The sequence below is a fragment of the Eretmochelys imbricata genome, chromosome 1 (genome assembly GCF_965152235.1).
Source record: "Eretmochelys imbricata isolate rEreImb1 chromosome 1, rEreImb1.hap1, whole genome shotgun sequence".
Taxonomy (NCBI): domain Eukaryota; kingdom Metazoa; phylum Chordata; order Testudines; family Cheloniidae; genus Eretmochelys; species Eretmochelys imbricata.
Genome location: NC_135572.1, coordinates 149,458,281 through 149,483,427, shown reverse-complemented (window position 1 = coordinate 149,483,427; position 25,147 = coordinate 149,458,281). Strand labels below are relative to the sequence as shown.

At 40.6% G+C, this 25,147-nt stretch overlaps 1 protein-coding gene across 1 annotated transcript in view; it reads left to right on the top strand.

Moving 5' to 3' along the window:
• DMD (dystrophin) overlaps positions 1–25,147 on the top strand; it is a 1,498,644-nt gene that overhangs the window by 815,148 nt on the left and 658,349 nt on the right. Inside the window, exons 41-42 of the mRNA XM_077807212.1 lie at positions 8,812–8,959; positions 13,733–13,882. Coding sequence (XP_077663338.1) covers positions 8,812–8,959; positions 13,733–13,882 — 298 coding nt within the window. The remainder of the gene's footprint in view (positions 1–8,811; positions 8,960–13,732; positions 13,883–25,147) is intronic.

The following is a 25,147-nucleotide window of genomic DNA, read 5'->3' as shown; positions in this document are numbered from 1 at the left end:
AAACATATCTGGTTAAAAAGTCCTTCTCACCATAAATAAATCGTGACATAGTTTCAAATAGCTTTCATGTCTTTGCTTTTTCTGACTTTCTTTCTGGCTGTGACCATCATGCTGAAAACTGAAACAGTCTGGGGAAACAGAAACACTAAACCAAATTCTATTCTGCTTTAATAATCATTTTTAAAATTGGAAAGAATATTTGCTGGTTGCAACTCCACAGTTAAGGCAGAGTTGTGTTTTGCACTTAACACACTAAGGTAACCTCTTGATTACATATAAGAAATGTCAGTATACCTTCCCAAAAAATTACTTTGAATTAAAAATGGATCTTTCAAGAAATTTTGTACCGGGTTTTAAACTTTTGGGGTGTGGGGGAGTCTCATGATTTTAGTAGCAACAGAAGTAGACTATGCACATTTCTCATGTAAGTAAGATTTGAATAAATTTGTTCAGGAGATTAGGGGTCACTTTTGGCTGATTTTCTTTATAACTGAGCATTTCTCCTTCGGCACACTCTAGTACATAATCTTCTCCTTCAGGAAGTTACAAAGACTTGCCCTCTTCCAAAATGATTGCATTCTCCCATTGCTCTCAACGGAACTGAGGCTGCCCTTAGCAAAGATGGTAAACTGTCTCAAGTCACCTATTCAGTGCTCTTCTCCATCTCCTGATAGCCGGGGAGCACCAGTTAGGGCAGTCGAGCTGTAGGCAGTGGCTGTTTAAAAGAGAGGGCAGCCTGTGGTTTCTGTCCCATTGAGAATGGAGGGAGAAGGTGGCCATTTTGAGGTTACAGGGACAAACCATCCCGATGTGTAGAAAGAATAGTAAATATGGCAGGCGACCAGCTTGGCTTAACAGTGAAATCCTTGCTGATCTTAAACACAAGAAAGAAGCTTACAAGAAGTGGAAGATTTAACAAACGACCAGGGAAAAGTATAAAAATATTGCTGGGACATGCAGGAGTGAAATCAGGAAGGTCAAATAACACCTGGAGTTGCAGCTAGCAAGAGATGTTAAGAGTAGCGAGAAGGGTTTCTTCAGGTATGTTAGCAACAAGAAGAAAGTCACGGAAAGTGTGGGCCCCTTACTGAATGAGGGAGGCAACCTAGTGACAGAGGATGTGGAAAAAGCTAATGTACTCAGTACTTTTTTTGCGTCTGTCTTCACGAACAAGGTCAGCTCCCAGACTACTGCACTGGGCAGCACAGCATGGAGAGGAGGTGACCAGTCCTCTATGGAGAAAAGTGGTTCAGGACTATTTAGAAAAGCTGGAAGAGCACAAGTCCATGGGGCCGGATGCGCTGCATCTGAGAGTGCTAAAGGAGTTGGTGGATGTGATTGCAGAGCCATTGGCCGTTATCTTTGAAAACTCATGGCGATTGGGGGAAGTCCCAGACGACTGGAAAAAGGCTAATGTAGTGCCCATCTTTAAAAAAAGGGAAGAAGAAGGATCCTGGGAACTACAGGCCAGTCATCCTCACCTCAGTCCCTGGAAAAATCATGGAGTAGGTCCTCAAGGAATCAATTCTGAAGCACTTAGAGGAGAGGAAAGTGATCAGGAACAGTCAGCATGGATTCACCAAGGGCAAGTCATGCCTGACTAATCTAATTGCCTTCTATGACGAGATAACTGGCTCTGTGGATGAGGGGAAAGCAGTGGACGTGTTGTTCCTTGACTTTAGCAAAGCTTTTGACACAGTCTCCCAGCAAGTTAAAGTAGTATGGGCTGGATGAATGGTCTATAAGGTGGATAGAAAGTTGGCTAGATTGTCGGGCTCAACGGGCAGTGATCAATGGCTCCATGTCTAGTTGGCAGCTGGTATCAAGCGGAGTGCCCCAAGGGTCGGTCCTCAGGCCGGTTTTGTTGAATATCTTCATAAATGATCTGGAGGATGGTGTGGATTGCACCCTCAGCAAGTTTGCAGATGACACTAAACTGGGAGGAGAGGTAGGTACGCTGGAGGGTAGGGGTAGGATACAGAGGGCCCTAGACAAATTAGAGGATTGGGCGAAAAGAAATCTGAGGTTCAACAAGGACAAGTGCAGAAAGGGATTGTTTAGTCTGCGGAAAAGAAGGATGAGGGGGGATTTGATAGCTGCTTTCAACTACCTGTAAGGGGGTTCCAAAGAGGATGGATCTAGAGTGTTCTCAGTGGTAGCTGACAGAACAAGGAGTAATGGTCTCAAGTTGCAGTGGGGAAGGTTTAGGTTGGATATTAGGAAAACTTTTTTTCACTAGGAGGGTGGTGAAACACTGGAATGCGTTACCTAGGGAGGTGGTGGAATCTCCTTCCTTAGATATTTTTAAGGTCAGGCTTGACAAAGCCCTGGCTGGGATGATTTAGTTGGGGATTGGTCCTGCTTTGAGCAGGGGGTTGGACTAGATGACCTCCTGAGGTCCCTTCCGACCCTGATATTCTGTGATTCTATGATTCATTTTGAGAGTGCAGTTCTTCATGTGTTTATCTAAGAGATTTTATTCTTCATCCTTTTGAAACACAAACTTTTCAGTTATGAGAAATAACAGCATCAGTGACCATTACTCCTAAATACATACGTTCAACAGCTCTCCATTGAACCAGTCTTACTTGACAGACAGGGATGGAGGGAAAGGGACACTGTGTGTGGGAGGTGCATGTAGGGGAGAAGAGAGAGAGGGGTGTGCACACACATGCATATGTTGAGAGGTATATTGAAGGCAGGAGGGAGATGGAAAACTGTTTGCATGCAGTAGATTGTGGAGGCTGCAGGAGGAATTTATGGAGATGGTTCATCCAAGTTGATGAGAAGGACCAAAGAAAGGTGGAAACTTCGCATACACTGACTTGTTTGTGGTGCTGCAGAGTAGTCTAAAGCAGCCAGAGATTATTGGTGAATCTGGCATAAAAAAGAAATTTGTTTCATGTATGGAATTTTTAACTTTTGTTATAAATTAACAAAATAAAAGACTTGCTTTTTTTCAAAATGTGATGAAAGCCAACAACCCCCATCAAACTCAACAGGAGCTGTAAGCACCTGAACATCTTTGAAGTCAGACCATTTAGTGAGCTGTCTGTGTGTGGATTTAAATGACTGCTTTTAAGAATCTAAATTTGAAAATGATGTCTTCAGTCTTTCTCCAATTTATACAATGGTTTAAAAATCATCAAGTAAATCTGCTTAACTGGGATCTCGAGCTATCTGTGGTCACAAACTTTTGTCCTAAAGCATCATGTCCTTTGTGTACCAACAGCCAGGCAAGTTCTGTAAACACTTTAGCTGCTAGGCCTTAAGGCTCTAGCTTATGATGCGTCTTAAATAGCACTCCACTTACTGCCTGCAGCCACCAGACTCCTCCACCAAGAAGACACCATGCCTCTGTGGCCTGCTCCTCAAGTGCCACAGAGCCTTCTCCTCCTGCCGATTTAAACTCGTCAACAGTAGCAAAATCACCCTTAACAGATGCATCACACTGCCCCCTGTAACCTACTACCACTCACTTCCATGTTCAAATTTGAAAGTCTTAAATGAATATTGTGACGAATGCTATAATTCTTCAGGATGTATATGGGACAAGTTCCCCTCCCCTTGGCAATAGGGAGAGGAGAAAGACCTTGATCCAGGAAGCAGCCTTGCTTCGGGAAAACCATGTTAATGTGGCAAACTAAGAGCAGCAAGGAAACCTGATGGGGAACCACATGCAGAGCTAGCACTGGGGGACCCACACATGGAACAGGCTATGCCTGGCAGATGTTGCCACATGAGTCAGGTCTGTGTAGAGCTTGTGGGAAAGTAGCAAAAACTGGACAGGGAACCAGTGCAGAGACAGTCCAATGAAGCATAACGAGTACTGATGCTGGCCTGGAAATCTGCAGTGTCCTATTTGCCTTTAGCAAACAGTAGACTGTAGACGGTACATCCCAGGCATTAAGCTTGAGGAGCCCTAAATCTCTAGTGGATTGCCCTCCCCAATTGCCCAAATAATGCGTTAAAGTAGAAATCTGGCATATCAGTGCACCAGCAGAAGTAATGATTACAATATTAATAGAGATTCAGATTTCCAAGAGAGGTTGGAAGGAGATGTGTATGGTTATGAAGGGAATTGCACAGGGCCCAAGTATTCTATTAATCAATTTTACATGTCCCCAACCAGGAGACAAGCAAATATTTATTGGGATTGTGATATTGCATCATTATGCATGGATTTTTGTCACAACAATGCAAAGATACCCAAAATACACACAAAGTTTGTATGCTGCAAACACAAACATGTAGTCACACTGAAGTTAATGAATTGCTCACATGAAAAAAAAGTTACTCATGCATGCAAGTGTTTGCAGGATCTGGCCCAAAAGCAGCATCCAAAAAACACTAGTGTTTGGGGGCGGGGGGTGGGAGGAAGACAAGCACAAAAAAGCACTAGTGATGGGAGAACTTCAAAAGTTTAGTTTTTGATTAGTTTGATAAGTATCCAGAAATTCAGTTGCCTAGAGCAGCAGTTCTCAAACTGTGGGTCTGGACCCCAAATGGGGTCCTTTGAATGGCATTGCCAGGGCTGGCTTAGACTTGCCGGGGCCCAGGGTCGAAGCCAAAGCCAGAGGGATTCAGCCCTGGGAAGCAGAGCTCAGTTTACAGGCCCCCTGCCTGGGGTTGAAGCCCTTGAACTTCATCTTTGGCCATCCTGTCCAGAGCAGTGGGGCTTGGGCTCAGGCTTTGCCACCCCCCCGCCCCTGCCCAGAGCTGTGGGGCTCAGGCTTTGGTCCCTCCTCCTGGAGTTGTGAAGTAATTTTTGTTGTTGCAATGAAGTTTCAGAACCCCTGGAATAGAGGTATAGTAGCCTGTGAATAGGCTTCTGCCCACACAACCATTCCATCCCCTCACAGGGACTAAATCTTCCAGCTGGTATCTATTTCTGGGATGTCTTTCAGAATCTGTTGCCCCCTCTGACCTGACTCTCCCCCTGTGCACTCAGACACATGACCAACAGGCAGCTCAGGTTAAAATACAAGTAGCATGTACTATGTCCACACCAGGTGCTGGGAGACGGAAGTGTTAGCTGTCCCCAATCATAACAGTCAAGAAAGCGACTCCAAGCAGCTCAGAGAAGAAGAGCAGAGCGTAGGGCCATTGTCAATATAGGAGAACAGACAGCGCAAATAATAGGAATTGTCCTAATGTGTGGGGATTCCTTCTTTTAGTGAAAAGAAAAGGAGTACTTGTGGCACCTTAGAGACTAACAAATTTATTTATTCTAAGGTGCCACAAGGACTCCTTTTCTTTTTGCGAATACAGACTAACACAGCTGCTACTCTGAAACCTTCTTTTAGTGGGAATCTTGGGAAGTCTGTTAAAGTGATGGCTGGAATATTGGCGGGAACCTTGGTGGGAATTTTGTCCTTTTCTGGTGGAATGAATAGGGATTGCCTTCCAAGATCAAATGGAAATATCTCAGAAGAAAGGTTTCCTGATGGTCCAAGAGAACTGGATATGGTGTACCTCAATCATTCCCATTTCTGTGTTTCCATTTCAATACAAAAACTATATTAAGATGGAGATAAGACTGAGACTACATCGAATCATAGAAATGTAGAGATGGAAGGGACCTCTAGAGGTCATCAGTTACAGCCCCCTGTACTGAAGCAGGACCAAGATACCCAGAGCATCCTTGACACATTTATCCAACCTGTTCTTAATAATCTCCAATGATGGGGATTTCCTAAGCTCCTTTAGAAGCCTATTTCCGAGCTTAACTACCCTTACAGCTGGAAAGCTTTTCTAACTATCTAACCTAAATCTCCCTTGCTGCAGATTAAGCCCATTACTTCTTGTCCTGCCTTCTGTGGACATGGAGAACAATCACCATCCTCTTTATAACAAAACAACCCTTATTGTACTGAAGATTTATCAGGCTTCTTTTCTCAGAATTAAACATGACCAGTTTTTTTAATCTTTTCTCATAGATCAGGTTTTCTAAACCTTTTATCATTTTTGCTGCTCTCCTCTGGACTCTCTCCAATTTGTCCACATATTTCTTAAAATGTGACACCAGGACTGGACAAAGTATTCCAGCGGAGGCCTTACCAGTGCCGAGAAGAGACTGCCACCTCCTGTGTCTTATATACACAACACTCTTTTTAATACACCCCAGAATTATATTCTCCCTTTTTGCAACTGCATCACACTGTTGGCTCATATTCAGTCTGTGATCCACCAAAATTTCACATCCCTTTCAGCAGTACTACTGTCGAGCCAGTTATTCCCCAGGTTGTTTTTGCGCATGTGATCTCTCCTTCCTAAGTGTAGCATTTTACATTTGTCTTTATTGAATTTCATCTTGTTGATTTCAGACAAATTCTCTAATTTGTCAAGGACACTTTGAATTCTAATCCTATCCTCCAAAGTGCTTGCAATCCCTCTCATCCTGGTGTCCTCTGCAAATTTTATAAGCCCTCTTTCCCACTCCATTGTCCAAGTCATTAATGAAAATATTGAATAATATCGGACTCAAGACAGACCCCTGCAGGACCCACTAGATACATTCTTCCAGTTTGACAGCAAACCATTGATACCGTACACTCTGAATATGGTTATAGTAATTTCATCTTGGCCACATTTCCCTAGTTTGCCTTTAAGATGTCATGTGGGACTGTGTCAGAAGCCTTACTAAAATTAAAATATATCACATCTATAGCTTTCCCCCCTTATCCACTAGGCCAGTAACCCTGTCAAAGAAACAAAGGTTTTGGCATGACTTGTTCTTGACAAATCCATGCTGGTTGTTCCTTATATCCCTATTGTCTTCCAGGTTATTACAAATTGGTTGTTTAATAATTTGTTTCAGTGTCTTTCCAGCTATCGAAGTTAGGCTGGTCTGTAATTTCGCAGGTCCTCTCTGTTCCTCTGTTTAAAGATAGGTACTATATTTGTCCATCTCCAGTCCGATGGGACCTCACCAAACCTCCATGAGTTCTCAAAGGTAATCATTAATGGTTCTGACATTCATTCTAGGGCATTTAAGGAACAAGTTGAAGCAATTTCATCGGGCCCAGCTGACTTAAATACATCTAACTTACATAAATATTCTTCAACCTGTTCTCCCTATTTTGGCCTGTGGTTCTACCCCCAGTTGTTAATATTAATTGTGTTATGTATCTGTCATTAACTTTTTTAGTGAAGACTGAAGAAAAATAGGCATTAAACTCGTCAGCCTTCTTGATGTCATCCATTTTTAGCTCTCCTTCCTCACTATACTTCCCTTCATCTTTTTCTTGTTCCTAAAGTATTTATAAAACCTCTTCTTCTTGCCCTTTCTGTCCCTTGTTATGTGTAACTTATTTTGTGCATTAGCCTTTCTGATTTTGTCCCTACATGCTTGTGCTATTCTCTTGTACCCTTAACAATCCATCCATGTTTCCACTTTTTGTAGGATTCCTTTTTGATTTTCAGGCTAAAGAGCTCCTAATGGAGCCATATATTGGCCTCTTACAATTTTTTTCTATCTTTCCTTCATATTGGGGTAGTTTGCTGTTGTGCCTTTAATATGGTTTCTGACAAACTGTCAGCCCTCCTGAACTCCTTTTCCTTTAGATTTTCTTCCTGTGGGACTTTACTTAACAGTACTCTGAGTTTTTAGCAGTATTTTAAGGTAAAATATGTCACAGGGGAGCAGTTATCCCCAAAACAAGATTTATAAACTTAACTTTAATTCTGATTTTCCTAAATTGAAAAGAAATCCAAGCCTATTACAATGCAAGGCCATACATAGCTAGAGCACCTAAGCAATCTTAACGCTATCCTGTAGTGATGTCATGTAATAGCCATATGATTATAATTAAGGCATTTTAGTATTTGTAGTCCCAGATTAAATTTAAAATATTTTTTAAAAACTCACTTTTCGAAAAATCACATTCAGAGTGTTTACAATATCCCTGTAATGTATTTTATCCTTAAATTTCTGATACATATCTCAAATTTAATTTCTACCTTATAGCTTTGCCTGGGAATTTCTTTGTTTTTATAACAACTTATAATTTTGTATTGTAGTTGTTGCAGCTAGCGCTCTCAACCATGACTGGGGCCCCATTGTGCTTGGCACAGTGCATACGCAGTCCGAGACAGCCTCTGCCCTGAAAACCTTACGGTCTAAATAGAAAAAGCAAACAAACACTGGAAGAGGGGAAGCATTATTGTCCTCATTTTCCAGATGAAGAATTGGTGAGATTGTGATGTGTCCAAAGTTCATAGGAAATCTGTGGCAAAGGTGGGAATTGAACCTAATTTTCCTGAATCCCAAATCCAGTTCCTTAACCACAAAAACTCCCAAAATAATCCCCACTGGATTTAAGGGCCTAATTTTAGGGATCCAATTTAGTAAACTTTGCCTTTAGATTTCTTTCAGTTTCTGAAGTTGGGCTTTCATATCATTTGTGACAAAGGGCTCATCCTGCAAAGTGGTGGACACCTTCAACTCCTATTGATTTCTTGGCACCTTGCAGGACTGGGTTAAAAATCATAATTTATTTGAGATGGAAGGTAGTTTAGAACTGCAAATTAAAACTCCAAGCTTATTTTCAGATACATTTAATTCTATTTATCATGAGTGATGTTTCTTTTCTGATTAATTTTGAAGAAATATGTAAAGTTTTGCTTTTAAAGGATTACTGTTAATGTGAAATAATCTGTATATTTTTCCTCCATTTAGTTATGAATTATATTTGTGTTAAAAAGTAGTGATTTTTTATTTTTATAATAATAAAGATTGCATTTGAAATATAATTACCTATGACACAGAGTTCCCCTATTAACACTAGTGTGTTTTTTATTTTACTGTAGGCTGGAGGAAGAAAAGAATATTTTGTCAGAATTGCAAGAAGATTTAAATGAGTTCATTTTATGGTTAGAGGAAGCAGACAGCATTGTTGGTATTCCTCTGGAACCGGGAAATGAACAACAGTTAAAAGACTCTCTTGAAAAAGTGAAGGTAACATAAGTTCTTTTATTTAATGTCTTCTTAGTTTGTCTTATAAGCATAAACAAATTGAATTGTTGTTCTTAATCCAGATTGATTTCTGTCAAACACGTACTTGGTATTATTCCACAATGTACTAGATAATTCAAAAAATCTGAAGTCCTGTGTCTTAAAACCCAGGTACCAGAATATATTGCCTGCATTAAAATTAGACTAGAAAAAGTAATTGAAAATATAGAATAAGGAACAATCTTGCACCAACAGTGCAATGGATTATATATCTAATAGCTTTTGAATTCCAAGATTCTACAGTATTTTACTTTTGATTCATTTTCACTTTAGCTGAAACTTTTCTCTCAATGTATGTTTGTTCCTTTGCTTTCATTATGCCTTCTCATTTCCAGAATGATTTTCAGTTTTAGAGCTGTATATTACGACAACTGTGAACTGGTTAAAAATGTCACTTTGCCAGCCTCTTTTTGTATAACTTGTCAAATATTTTTTTTCTGTTTGATGTGACCCCCCACCCGCCCACTATCAGAATAGTAAGCATTTGGGGGGGAGGTGAGGAGGGGAGGAGGTTAAGCTTGTAATTATCTGCAAACCGTAGTGATATTCAAAAACTCTGTCCAGTAGGGGCTGGTATTTTTGTGACCTGGCATTGTTAATGTTAGCCCTCAAATTGTTAAATTCATGAAACTTTATAGCATACGTGATAATTGATGAATACAGAAATTGGTGTCTATTCTCTCTTTTAAGTACATAGCTCCCATTAAAATTACTCAGTTAAATATATCAAGTGGAGAATGGACCACTAAAGAGTATGAAGGAAAATATTTGTAATTGCTACTGTGCTTCATTGAGGATGGTACTGATTTGTGGTAGGCATGTCCACTGGCTGATGCATTTAATTGTATGGTTAAAGTCCTTCAAATCTGAGATTTTTTTGAAGCTATTACATATACCTTAGTTTAATTAACTTTGGCACCTGATAATTACGGTGGAAAATCAAAAAAAAAAAAAATCATCTGCTAAGCTTGGTAGGTTGTAAACTAAAGCTGAGCAAAAGACTTTTAACAAAACCCCCAAGAACCATGTAAAATTCACTTGGTTTCAGGCTCCAAGTTGAAAAGATGTCCAGGTTTGCTGAAGGTTTCAAGGGAACTTGGGCCCAGTTTAGAGTAAAATGGTGCAGAACTATAGGTTTGTGTCAGAATGAAATGAAGCTTTGAGTTTTGCTTGCTTTCTATAGGCAACAGGATTAAATGCAGGGTTTCTATAGAGTTTCTCTTATAGGACTAGTCTACTCACAATTTTTATACCACTTTAACTATATTCTCTTAGTGTAAGAGAATAAGCTATAAGTGATAAAGCACCTTTATGCTGATTTAACTGTGTCCACATTAGATGTTGTGCTGGTACAGCTATATGGATACAAAATCACACACTTCATTTAAAGGGATACAAAAACTATTTATAGACTAGGCCTATCATTAGGAATGCTTTAGAATCTCAGACTTGAAGAAAGGCTCCAGGGCAGTGGTTCTTAACCTACTTATCATCGTGGGCTGCATATTTAGCCACAAAGTGTTACCTGGGCCGCAGGTTGAGAACCACAGTGCCCCTCACCTAAACTCCCCCACAAACTCCTATGCTCAGCACCCTTTGCCCAGAAACTCCTCCACAGAGTGGGGCCAGGACCAGAGAGCTGGGCTTGGGGCAGAGACCCTGACCCCGGACCCTGCTGCAAGGGGATCCGGACCTCTGCCATGCGGTGCTGGGGGGCATCTGGCTGCCCAGAGCCTGAGCCCTCCTGCATGGCAGGGCAGCCGGTAGCTCGGACACTGGAGCCCACCGTGCGGCAGGGCAGCTGGGAGCCCTGAGCCTGTGGCCTTTAGCACACAGCTGAGCTAGGCCGCAGCTGTGTGCTAATTGGGCCACATGCGACCTGAGGGGCATGGGTTGAGAACCGCTGCTCCAGGGGCTTGGGCAGAAAGGGTGAAAACTGAACCCAAAGAAACCTCGCCTCGCTGATACTGCTGAGTTGCATATTGCTCTTTTGGAAACTCTTTCAGATATGCAGCAAGTAGCTGGAGCTCAGCCAATTTATAGTACTCTAATTTTCCCAGTGTGTGTATGTGTGTTTAAATATGAAAATTATGTATAATAGATATGTAACAAGGTTTTAAAAAATGCAACTTGTATCAAAACCACAAACAAATGACCCTAGAGCGTCTCCAAGACAGCAAGGGTATACATCAGTCTTAAAAAGACAAAGTAATAAGTTCTTCTTCTTCTCCATCTCCTCAGACATAGGAAAGAGGGGAAAATAAAGGAGACATTAGTTACCTTTATTTCAGTGTTTTGGCAAGTAGGTTTTTAGAGATCCAAGGATTGCTATAATAAAATCTCTGTCTTCAAAGTTTATTTCCAAGCAAGTAAAAAGAAAAAATAGTACAATTAGTTATGTCCAGCAGACAGAATCCTCTACTTCTTTTTTGCTTTATTCTCTAGAGAAAATTCTCCTCTTGTGTGTAATTGGGATGAAAAGAAATCCTCAGGCTAATCATAGTTGTAAAACAGACATTTTTTGTCATCCTGACTCGTCTGTGTTTAGCAGGAAATGGGACGGAGAAGAAAACCTAATGCTTAGTATCAGATCTTTAATTTAATTAAGAAATGTTTCCTTTCTTGGCTGAACCATTTTAGCAACAAGATATTTCCTTGTGGAGGGCTATATAAAATAATAAAGAACCCAAAGTGGGCAATTTTGATAAGAAAAATTAAGTTTAAATGAAAGGTCTTGAGTGCCCCAGAGATTCCAGGTTCCAGTAGAATACGTGAAAACTGCCTCCCTGTTATCCCCAGGCAGAGCCAAATGTGAGAACCTCCAGGCTTCCCAAACATTCCTGTAATTCTATAATCAGATGGCTAGTCATCTGTTGAGATCTGAATTAGTTAATAACCTATTGTGTCCTAATTATGATCTTACACCAATGTAAACAGAGCAGGCTGTAATTGCCCTTCATTTGTACAGTTTGTTTCTCCCTATTGATCTGTTGGGCTTTTAAAACTAAACCATCCCCAATAACTACAATTTTAAAACAAAGTTTGATTGTAAAGCACCGTGAAACTGTTGGATGGGAGACAGTTTCATATAAGCCTTTTTTTTTTTTCCCTGCAAGAAGTCAGTTTGTCTTTACTTTCCTGACTGGTCTCCTGCTCCTTTCTGTATATTTTAAAGGTAACCGTCTATGTGACCTCTCCTTCTAAAATACTTCTCCTGCCCTCTTAGTCCACAGAGTCCACTCTTCCTCTTCCTAATGAAAAATATTCTCTCATTATTAGACACATAATGTAATATTAGCCTTCCTATGACCATTTCTATAAACCAGATTGTTTTATTGGTAGTGTCTATGGAGGATGCATGTATGGCTAAATGGACTTCATCCTGACTGACTGAATGTCAGAGAGTCAGAGGAAGAATTTTTAAGAGGCTTTTCATATCGTTCATCTGCCTTTAAGTTAGCCCTTCTAGATCCAGGTATACTTCCGCTCTCGCAAACCTAGTTTTTAACTCTGTGAGTCAGTAATATCAAAAATATGAAATCTAGGAACAAAGCAAAGAAAATATTATTTATGCATTTAATTATTTATATGGACAGAGCATTAAATGTCCATAGCACTTTAAACAATCCCTGTCCTCTGGAACTTACCATCTAAATGAAATGCTACCTACATTAGAAAGCTGTTGGGATTTTTTGCTGCGAAGATCCTCTGTGCTTTCATATATATGTGTAGAGCTTTGGAGGGCTCAGACCCAAATGTACTAATGTCAGTAACCAGTAGCTGCATTCTGGATAGCAGGTGGGGGAGATAAGGGCACATATGGATGAAGATTCTCTCTTTTCAATATCTATTAATGTGGGCGGGGGAGATGTATGTTAATGGGGGGGGGAGCCCCTCCCCTAGTAACTCCTAAAGGATGGATTGTCCAAAGTCAAACCTACTGGTGAAGATATCTTTTCCTTAATAGCTCAGGCTTTTAAGTCATGCTGTGAGCCACCTCTTTTCTTTTCGATCCACCCAAGGGAAGTTACCCCAACCCCAGTGATATAGTAACTATTAAAGATTCTCTTGTGGCCCATCTCAGACTTCGATAATTTTTAAAAATGATGGCTGCAGAAGCTTTCACTTTCTATTATATAACTCGTTGGTTACTTGATATGTAAAGCTAAATTGACACTATATAAATTTGCAGTAATTGCATACAAGAAGGGGAATGGATTCAGATTATGGAGACACAAACATGGTAGGCAGGACACTCCTAAATATTACCAATATCCCTCTAATTTGCAGTGTTTATGAATATATTATGAACATTATTGCTTACGGGGTTGGACCACGGTGCTTAGCACTGCACAGAACATGGAAGAGACATGGAACGTGCTCTAAAGGGCTTACCCTTCACACAAAGAAAAGGCAGATACAATTAGTAAAGCACCATGTGACCAGAAGGAAAGTTGAATCACACAGCAGAGACAAACTTTTTTTTTTTTCTCTCTCCTCAGAGAGCCAGTCTTTCCCCACTATAAGTCTGCCTAATAGAGTCAGCATTTGCTGTTTTTTCTGAGCCTTTTTAATTTAGAAAGCTGTGGCTATTTTGTGCTGAATTGAGCCCTGAGCCTGGTCTCTGCAGCTGATAGACTAATCAATAGCGGCGAAGATAAGGGAGTTGAAAATTCTACCACAGTTCATTTTAAATGTTGTATTTGTCTGTTCCAGTTAAGAGTGGAAGAGCTGCCTCCACACAAGGGAATATTGAAACAATTAACTGAAACTGCAGGAATAACACTTGGAAGTACACCACTGAACCCAGAAGAAAAACATAAACTTGAAAATAGGCTCAAAGAGGCTAACCATCGCTGGATAAAGGTTAGACATATTAGTAATGATATTATGGCATATAACTCTAATCTGTTAGAAGTACTTATATATTCTGTGATGTGTATGCTTTTTCTCTGAATGAACATGAAGGTTAATCCGTATCTGTTATGGGATAAGAAGAAAACAAGCAGCAAACAAGAATTGTAGCTGTGATGCTGGGTGACTTAATAACAGTGGTATGGTCAAGATTCTTTTTTTAAATGGGTGCCTAACGTTAGTTTTCTGCAGCCATGTATAGGCACTTAAGTAAGTGGTGTTCTGTTAAAACCTGCTGAGCACAGGGGAAGGATTTGTTTTCCAATCCTGGCTGTTTTGTGGCTGCTACTGCTGCTCTGAGGCTAGAGTAACGTCTGTAGCATTTATGGCACTGCTCCATTGGGGGTAATAACCAATGGGTGTCTACATTTGTGGAACCACTAGCCATACCCCAGCTCTTTTCCCTCTCCAAAACCTTAAAATTATACAGGCAGCCTCTGTGGCATTGGGCCCTGCATCACGCAGGCCTTCCATGCTTCCTCAAATCCTGTCTCCTGCGCAGCAGCATTGTACTTATTCTGCTATCTTAGATTTCTGTGCCTGTGGAGAAAAGGTTTTGCTGGTTTTTATTTGAATATATGTATATATATATTGCTATGCTGAAAAGTGTTAATGTTGCCAGTCAGTCACAGATTAAAGGAGAAATTGATGAGTATTCCAAGTACCCCTCATTCAGGCTAAATGAGGTAGCAATAAAATGCCCCTTTATTTATTAATAGTGGAAACAATAGAAGCCATCACCCAAGGCACAGAGCAGCGTGGCAAGGCTTGAGTAGAAGCGGAATTATGTGGGCCAAGGAGCTTTCCTGGGGACTGATTGCATACTCAGGATCTGGGGCATTGATCAGGTTGCAAATGCATGCATGTATGAAAAGAACCTGAAAGCAGGAGGAAATTCAGCAGATAGTGAGAGAATCAGTGGTATATGCCCCTAGTAGAAAGCCAAGAAAGAGAGCTTCCTTTAGGTAGAGTTCTTACTGAGAGGTTAGACTTGGATTTTTGAAAAGGGAAACACCTCCTGTTTTTCTATTGTGGTCAGGGAATCATGGTACTTACATGGCCCCCATCACTGTGGTATCTGAATGCCTCACAGTCTTTGATGTGTACTTAGCCTTGCTGAGAGGTAGGGAAGTTTTATTATCCATTTCATAGCTGGGGAATTGAGGCACAGAGAAGCTAAGTGACTTGCCCAAGGTCACACAAGAAGTTGGAGAACAAAGTCTTCTGAGTGTGAGGCTAGTGCCCTAACCACTGCATCATCCTGCTTCTTCCTGACGTGCCTTTGTGTACATTCTTTGTAAATCAGGATTACACCAAAGAACCATTTGATTCATATAATCAGTTTCGCCTCCTAACAGAAACAACCTTTCAAAACCTCGAAGATTGGCTAACTGCTCAGGTTGAAAGAATAAACAATATTGACCAAAATTTGCAAACCTAGATGCCTAGAAATGGATGCATAAATCAGTATTTAGGCACCTGCGCAGAAGTGTCCTTTTCTCTAGAAAATGAGTGAGCTCCCAGATGTGTCTCTGAAGTCAATTGTAAATGAATGAACTCAACACCTCTGAAAATCAGGTGACTTCTAATTACATGACTAAATATGGATTTACATGCCTAACTTTAGGCACCAACACTTGAAATTGTGGCCATAGCTTAAAAGGAAATTAGTTTTCAAGAAAAGTGTGTTCTTTTTGTTGTTGTTTTTTTTTTTACAGGATGTTACAAATGCATTTACACAGAAATTGTGATTTCTAATTTTATCAGACTCTGAATATAATCTGTCATTGACTATTTCTGTATTCCAAAACTTTGTGAAAGGGATATCTTTTTACATTCCTTTTTATCTCCTGTTTGTTAATACAGAAATGTTCTATTTCTCACTTCTCACGGCCAGAGTGACCCAGAAAACTGTGAGCACCATTGTAGTATATGAAAGTCAGATCTCGTTAGTTCTGGGGGCTTATCTCAGGATTCTTAAACACCCTTGCTAGCTGTAGCTTCTCTAGGCGTTGGTTCATGGTATATCGTGGGAGAACTTCTCTTTCCATCTCATGGTACTTGAGTGGAAGTGCTTATAGCCTGCCAACATGTCCAGCAGAGCCGTTTTTGAATCTGCAAACTCCCTGAAACCAGAGCCAGTAACAGTAATCCAGCATCGGTGGAAGAACAACTGTTTGTACTTTCACTCCTATTTCGGGAATCAGGCAGAATATCTCTGAGATGCTTCAGCAGCGATATTTGTCCTATCAATGGCATCTCTCAGAGGGCAGTACTGACATGGCAGCCATAACCCAGCTGATGCTGCTCATGACTGTTGCCATAACCGCAGATTTCCCATACATAGAATGGACCTTCTGGAGCAAGATCATGGGCACTGATTGGTGGGATCACATCATCTTGCATACCTGGGATGACCAGCTCCAAAACCTGTGTGTGAAGAAGTAGATGTTCATGGAGCTGTGTGATCAATGTCAGGACATGTGCATGAGAAAGGCCCAGGCAGTCCAGAAGCAGGTTACCATAGCTATCTGGAAGCTGGCTACTCCCGATTTCTACATGTCCATGACTAACCGGTTTGGAATTGGCAAGTCAACTGTGGGGCTTGTGGTGGTGGAGATTGAGGCCATCAGGACTGTGATTTACCCAAAGGTGTTGGGCATAAAAAATGTTCCTAAAAGAATTGTCGGCTTTGAAAGAATGGGCTTTCCAAACTGTTCTGGGACTGTCAGTGGGACTCATGTATCCATAGTTTGCCCTCCATAAGAAGCACAGGAGTATATAAGCTGCAGACAGTAGTACTTCATCTTTATTCAGGCCCTGGTCAATCACAGAGGCCAGTTCATAGATATCAGCATGGGATGCACTGGCAGGGTGCAAAATGCCAGGGTTTTCTCTAGCTTGGACCTTTACCTTCACAGACAAGATGGGCTATTATTCCCATCAAATGGTATTATGAATGGAGTCACTCTCCCCACTGTTGTTCTAGGGGATCCCGCATGCCCCCTTTTTCCATGGCTTATGAAACTGTATCCTGATTACAGAGTGCCTGGCAAAAGAAAGTTCAACTAAATGCTCTGTAGCTGTAGAATGATGGTGAAATGTGCATTTGGCAGATTGAAATTTGTGTCACTGCCCTCAAAATCATTTGGATGCCTATGTTAACAAAACTATCTACATTATTGTGGCCTGCTGTGTATTGTACAATGTCTGCGAGTACAGAGATGAGCCATTTTGCCAGGAGTGGACTCAAGACACTGCTACATTGCTGAACTTATACACTGAAAGAGAAAGTACACAATTATTATTGGAACAGGATCCACACATGTAATAGAAATCAGGGTGCTTTGTGTGCCCACATCATGGGTTTTCATGGTGCAATGCATGAGGAGGAATGACATAGTATTTATAATTGTGCCACACCCATTCCACTATTTCTGGGACTGGGGCAGCTTGGGAAAATGTATTTTTATTAAATTTTGTTATTCATTTTATACATATTGTTTGTGTACCTCATCATACTGTTTTTGGATTGCTGTGATGAAATTTTATCAATTTTGTTGTGCATGTTATAGAAACTGGTCATGTACCTGAACACAGAGCATATGGATTATTGTGATGTTTCATTTTGATAAAATTAATGAAACCTGTTTATGCATCCTTGTGTGGAAACTGAACATTTTATTTTAAACATTCATGCAAATGACAAATAACAGTGTAAAAATGAGGATGGGTAGACAGCTGCCATTAAGGCCTAAAAAGCAATACACAAAAATAATGGCTATTAAGAAATCAAACAGACCAAAGTGAACAACAGTCAAACAACGTATATTGTCACCATAGCAGTTTAATTGCCTCTGGGTGCTCATTGGTGTCCTGTTGTCCTTGGCCCTTCTGGTGCATTTTGCATGAGTGGATCGCAGCTGAACAATATTGGAGGACCGAACAGGGTACATCAGACTGTTCCATGTAGTGTTTATTGCTTGAGACATGGACCAGCCAGCCCCAGAATAGTCCAAAGGCTGTGTAGGCTGCAGAATATGTTAGCTTGGAGCTGACTCAGTGCTGTGACAAAGTCAGACCAAACAACTGGAAGAGCGGTGGAAGAGCGGTTAATCAGCGACAGAATGGTAAAGGCTCTTTTCCTCATGAGCTGAAAAGAGGTTACCTCAAGTCAACTAAGGCCATCTGAGTCCAAGTAAGGGCTGCCTGTGACCTTTAAAAACATCCTTTCCTAATCAGAGGGGGAGGAAAGAGGAGAGACAAGCTGCAGCATGACTCGTGGCAGCAGGAAGAAAAAGCTTTTGGGTGGAATGCTGCTCTCCTCCCTATATGGAAGCAACCTTCTGCCTGTTTGGGGAAGGACTGGCACCTTGAAGCCAGCATAAAAAGACAACACTCGAGAGAGGGGACAGGGAAAGGTATTCCCTTTTTGTTTTATGAATTTTTCTTTGGTTTGGCTGACGCACACTTCGTGGGCCTATCCTGAGGCCCACCTTGTAAAATACTGAAAAATAAAACCTGAGTGAGGAATAAAATCTCTCCAGAGTGGGACTGATTGATTGACTCCAGGCCCTCCCATCACCAGTGGGGGGAAACAGTTAGTCCAGCAAGGCGAAGGAGGCTCCTTGCCACAGCGTGTAGAATTGAGGTTGGTGCTAGAACTTGAGCTTGCAGTCTGGTGGCCATCAGAACAAGCAATCTCTTGAAAAGCTCCTGCTGCTGAATTCTATCTTCCTCCCTCAATGTGTTGTCATGTTTCAGGAATGGCAGTGCCAATCTCTCTTCATGCTCTGAGGAGAGTCTCTCTGTCTTTCCAGCCTTGTCTTCGTTTTCTCACTGATACTAAATCTGTCGTCGAATGTCTGCCATCACTTCAACCCTGACTGTCTTCCTTCTTGTGTGTTGGCTGAGAGCTCCCTCAGGCACCTGATTCCTTGTCTCTGCCCACTAGAGTGGAAGGACCTGCCAAGGCAAATGAAAGTGCACATTATTCTCTGATTGTTAGAAAAAATACTTTTCTACCATTTTCCCGGAGCCAGATCAATTCAGGGTCAAAGGATGATGCTTGTTATCATTTGGTTTTATTTTATTCACACACAAATCTCTGGACAGTGCATAAGATCCTGCAAGCTATGCTGCAAGCCAACATATGTGATGGTAAGAGCACATAGCAAAAGCAATTAAAACCATTTATAAATCCTCACAATTTTTCCCAGTGTGTGTGAGAGGGGGAGGTTTTATTAGCATTGGTTTTATAATATTTTCATGTGGGGCAAGCTCTGGAGGATGTTCTTGGTCTGGAAGTGCCAGTGTGGAAGTATGGCCTTCTGTTTCAGGCAGAGGAAAGCCACCCATCTATGCTAATGAGATTTTTAGGCATCTGGTGACTGCCTGGCACATCTATGAATGGAGGGGCTTATGTGCTACAGAGGCATCCCTAACGAGTATGCCCTGTCCCGGAATGTAACGGGCTGTCTGGAGTTCCTATTCAGCAAAACATCTGCATGCATCATCAGTCAGGAATGGGACAAAAATTATGAGAAAATCAATACAATTTTGATTTAGGATGAAGACACATTAGAGTCCTTAGAAGTACCTTGTATTCCTGGATGGACCTTCCTGTATTTGACTAAATACCTCATCTGCAACCACTGCAATATAGGGAGGCATGAACTAAATACAACTGCAGGTACCATTTGGATTCAGAATACTGGCAGAAGCAGACTAAATACATCCTCAGACATGATTTGGACTCAGACTACAGGCAGACAGAACAATCCGGGATGATCCGGTGTGACTGATTTCTAACTACATTGCATTTGCAGGAGAGGGAATTTAAGGCTCATAAGTTTAATGCATTGATCTGGCTTTGTAACAGTAAGTGTTTATTTAATACAAATGTCACAATAATTGTTTTTAATAAACATTTTTTCACACTTTATTGTATGCTTTCTGAAGTCTGTGTGCTTTGGGGGTGAAGTGGGGAGTGAAGCGGCCTTTAGGAAAGTGGCCTGGGTTGCCCCCTCAATGGAACGACACTACAACCTTCTGCTTGTAGTAATAATGTAATTTGGCATAACCTGAAAATCCTTTCAATTCCTATATTAACAACAAATATGGTGGCAAAAATATAATAAGTTCCAGTGCAGCTTCTGCTGCTACTTCAGGTGCAGGCTGCTATGCATAGATTCACACTCATAAGTTTCACTTTTAATGTTAAAGGAGATCAAAATCATAAAGTTAAACTTTCAGTTGAAATCACCTATTTTCAGTTGCTTATACACTGAAGTGTGCAGAACGACAAATTTCACATGATTTTTATGCAAGCTATAAACTGGCCCAGACTCGCTTCAAGTGGACATAGAGAAGCTCAAAAGATTTTGTGGTTTTAACAAACTTGATCTGTGTTTAAATTTGTGATGAAACTCCAGTTCAGATAAGTTTAGTGTGGTTTCAGATTTCATTGTGAATATGCTGTTAAGCTCTATTGCTTGTGTCTTTAGAGGTAAGATAAATCGAAAGAAAGTATTAGACCCTTCTTCAGTAGCTAAAGTGATATTGGCACTCATATATGCCACAAAGAGAGTGGGAGTGTTAAAGTGAAGCAATCTATTTGTCTTCATTCTTTTGTAGTCTGAAAGGAGCATAAATTCCTGATTTTCACATGGTATTTAAAGCTTGTGATAGCAGGCTCAATTGCCTCCCTCGTCCCCACTCCTTTCATTTGTTGGAAAACTACAAAAGCCTGGGGTTACTAGGGGCCAGAACCAATGTGGAGGCACGGGCCTTCAGAATGGATGACGATGACCCATCTTGTAGATCTCCTGGGATGTGCAGGGCCTGTGGTGTGAGTCCTGAAGCCTATTGTTTTGAGAAGCACCCCCCACTTCCCTTCCTTGCTCACAGAACAATGTGAGGAGATTGCTCATAGACTTTAAGGGAAGAATAGACCATTATCATCTTGTCTGAACCTCACCCACCCATTCCTGCACTAGGCCCATAACTTCTGGCCGAGTTACTGAAGTCCACAAATCTTGATTTAATGGGAATCCACCATTTACTCTAATTCAATCCAGCAAGTGACGGTTAAGAGGAAGAAAAAAATAAACAAACCAGAGTGTCTGCCAATCTGGCAGGAAAATTTCTTCTCAAACCTAAATAAGGCGAACAGTTAGACCCTGAACATGTGGGTGAGACACACCAGCCAGACACCTGGGAAAGAATTCTCTGTAGTAACTCAGAGCCCTCTTCATCTAGTGTCCTATCTCTGGGGGTTGTAGATATTTGCTAATAGCAGTTGTGAATGGACGTTATGCCACTGCAGGCAATCTCATCATACCATCCCTTCCTTTAACTAATCAAGCACAATCTTAAACCAAGGTAGTTTGTTTTTTTTTTCCCTTCAACCACTACTCGTGGAAGGCCGTTCCAGAACTTCACTCTTCTGATGTTTAGAAAACTTTGTCTAATTTCAAGCCTGAACGTGTTGGTGGCCAGTTTATATCCATTTGTTCTTGAGCAGACATTGGCCCTTACCTTAAATAAGTCCCCTCCCTCCCTCCCTTGTCTTTATCCCTAAGATGTATTTATAGAGAGCAATCATCTCTCTCCTCAGCCTTCATTTTATTAAGCTAAACAAGCCAAGCTCCTTAACATAGGTTCTCCATACCTCTGACGTCCTAGTAACCCTTCTCTGCATGTGTTTCCATTTGAATTAATCTTTCTTAAACCTGGGAAACCAGAATTGCACACAGTATTCCATATGAGGTTCACCAGTACCTTGTATAATGTTAATAACACATACCAATGTCTGCTAGAATTACCTAGCCTTTTTCACATCTACATCACACTGGCAGCTCATAGTCATCCTTTCATCAACTCCCAGATCTTTCTCATCCTCTGTTGTTTCCAACTGTAATACATTCCCAATTTATAGCAAAAATTCTTTTTTTTTTTTTTTTGGTCCTTAAGTGCATGTAGTTTCCTGATTCATTCCCCACCCCCTTTTCTTAAATATAGGCACTATATTTGCCATTCTCCAGTCATATATTATGACCCCCCAAGTTTACAGATTCATTAAAAACCCTTGCTATCAGGCTTGTAATTTCATATGCAGTTGCTTTAATATTCTTGGATGGAGATTATCTGAGCACTACAGTTTGTTCCCATTAAGCTGTTTGAGTTTGGCTTCCACCTTGGATGTGCTCATTTTTACTTCCATATCTTTGTTCCCATTATCCACCCTGGCACTGTGCCCAAGCTCTTCATTATTCTTATTAAAAACTGAGGCAAAATATACATGTAAGTGTTTGCCCGTGCCTAGATTATCTGTAATGTCCACCCCATCCTCAGGGTTTAGTGCTCTCAATTCTTTTTGTAACTGTCTTTATTTATATGGTAAAAGAACCTTTTACTATTGATTTTAATTTATTTTGCAAGGTCCAACTCTGCTTGGCTTTTGGCAATTATCACACTTCCCCTACACTTTCTAACCTCAAGACTTTGCTGATCCATCCCTTCTTCCATTCCTTGTAGGGTTTCTGCTTTCTCTTACTAACCTGTTTAAGATGCATGTTCACCCACTTTCATCTCCAACCCTTCCCTATGAGTTTCCCCCCACACACCTCCTTTGCTTGGGTTACAGGCTCTAGATATTTTCTACAACTTTTACTTTAAAGTAATTCCAAACTTCCTCTACATTCAGATCCTTGGGTTCTTCAATAAAGGCAACTTCATTAACAAAATCCCTTTATTTTTTTAAAATTTGCCCTTTTGAAATCAAGGACATCTAGTTGTGGACCTATTTTTGTTTACCCTTCCATTAAGTTGAAATGAATTAACTCATGATCACTCAAACCAAGATTGTCCTCTATGACCTCTGTTCTTATTAGTAGGGAGTCCCCAATCATGTACACCTGCCTCTTCCTGGTGTTGGTATGATTCTCCAGCCTTCCCTCCTGTTCTTTCTGGCTGCAAGATGTTTATCTTCTGTTCTCACTTGCAATCTTCTGTAAGTCATCCTCTATCCTCCAAGGGCTCCAAAGTCTGACTATTTCCATTTTCTCTGCCTTCCTTCCTGTAGGACTAGCTGTTCTTAAATCTTTGGTTACTGCCTGCCTCTCATCTTCATTTTCCAACTTGCAAACCTGTACCTCAGTGCTATTTCTCGTTTACTAGCCGGTCTTTTCCTCTGCCTTGTTCTTGTTGTTACATGCTTCCACTGGCCACTTTCCTCATCCAGCAATCTACTCTCACAATTCTCTGGTCCAGCATGCATTTTCAAGACTTGATGTTTCCCTTCAGCCTTCTCTTTCCATCGTCTGCTCAAATCCCCTTTGAAACTCAACCATCATTTCTAGCTGCATCTCCAACCTCAGATCTTCTCTTCCATCAGATCTACCAGGTGCCATGCAGAGATCCTTGTGAGGTTATCCTTTCCTTTGACCCGTTTCAAAGAGTTTTGCTTTGTGAATAGGCAGTTCAGCTGGTCACTCCATAGATTACATTTTGTGTGCTGGGAAGGAACACAATGTCATTCCTGGTGACCTCATCCTACATTACTTTAGAAAGTATTATGAATGGCAGGAAGATTATGTTAAAATGTAGCTGCAGTGGAGCAGACCTTTAGCTGGTGTAAACTGGGGTAGCTCCATTGATTTTAGTGTAATTATGCCAATTTACACCAGTCAAGGATCTGTCCCACTGTCATTTAGGGTTATGATGGGTTTTTGTTTGTCTTGATGTGAATGATATCACTTGTGAGTGACATATTTGAAATAAGTCCTGTTCAAAACTTCTTTATAGTGATAGAAATCATTGCCCTATAGCAATGAAAATAAGCCTAGAAAAGAAATCAAATATGAAAGGAATTGCTGTCAAATAAAAGGGACTTTTTGCTTTGCTTTAGCATTCTCTTTGCTTTTAAGTGTCTAGATCACATGGTGATGACCTTGAGAACAGATATTTGAAGAGTTTTCCTTCCTCTGGAATAGCAATAATTTTGAAATGACATTTCTTTAGTCACCCTTCTAAATAGTGATTCTAATATGCTACTATGTTAGATGCAATTTAAGTAGAGAACAAAGATTAAAGGCCACATTTAAAATCATGGCTTGTAAACTCCAACCCAGTTTCATTTATTATATCTTCCCCAAGTCAATATTTTGTGTAAAAATGAAAATAACAGTGCTATCTTTATGAAAGGTCTTAATAATACAGAAAATAAAGTGTCCTATCACAGTCTTTATGCCTTCGCATCAAGAATTTCACATTACTTATTTCCATAGCTCAAAGAATCTAATAACTAAACTTGTACTGCTGTGTCCGAGTAAGCTGGCCACCTGGTGCTTCAAAGCATAGAAAAGGGACACTAGGCATTGGAGTAGGTGATGAATTCAATTCTTGTCATATACCACCTGCCAGGGCACAACAGATCTGTAATGGGTTTCTTACCTTTTATTGTGCAGTAAATGGATTGATAGATTAGGCCTGGGGCCAGTGAACCGTGGAATCAGAGGTTTTCTGGAAGGAGTTTATTACTCTTTAATGTTGTTCTTGCTCTCGTGTCAACCAAGAGAGATGAGCTAGATTATCTGAAAGTAAGCTGGGTGCCAGAATCCGCATGCTTCTCATTTATCTGCCTTAGTCTTCAAGACATATACTGTATGGATTATGAAGGTTATTATAAGTGCCTGATGGAGACATTTTTGTTTGCTGCCTTTTAATTTGTCTGCTGGCATCAGAACTAATTACTAGACATTGCAGAGACTGTTTCAGTGTTGACTTCCAGAGCAAATCAATTTGTTGTGCTCTATGAACAAAAAAATTTGAGTGGAGTGACATGGCTATAATTTGTGAACATTTTTTGTACCACCAGGAAAAGTGCAGATCGTCTTAGCTTGGTTGATCAAGTGTAGAGAAATACAAATGGGTACAGAAAGCGTGCAGGAAGTCAAAGTCACAACAAGGTTATAGTTCATGAGTTGCCTTTAGTAGTGACTCTTCATTGGCTTCCTATGTTGAAGTCAAATTTTTCATGAAGACATCAATTAATCAATCTTAGTCTGTGTTTATAGTTACAAAACTATGACACGATGTTATGTTAAATGTTTTGGGTCTATGTTGGGTGTATTGTTGGATTTTTTCACTTTATTTATTTTTAATTAAAGTGAGACACTCAATATTTTGAGGGGGGAAAATTGGAGCTATTCCAAT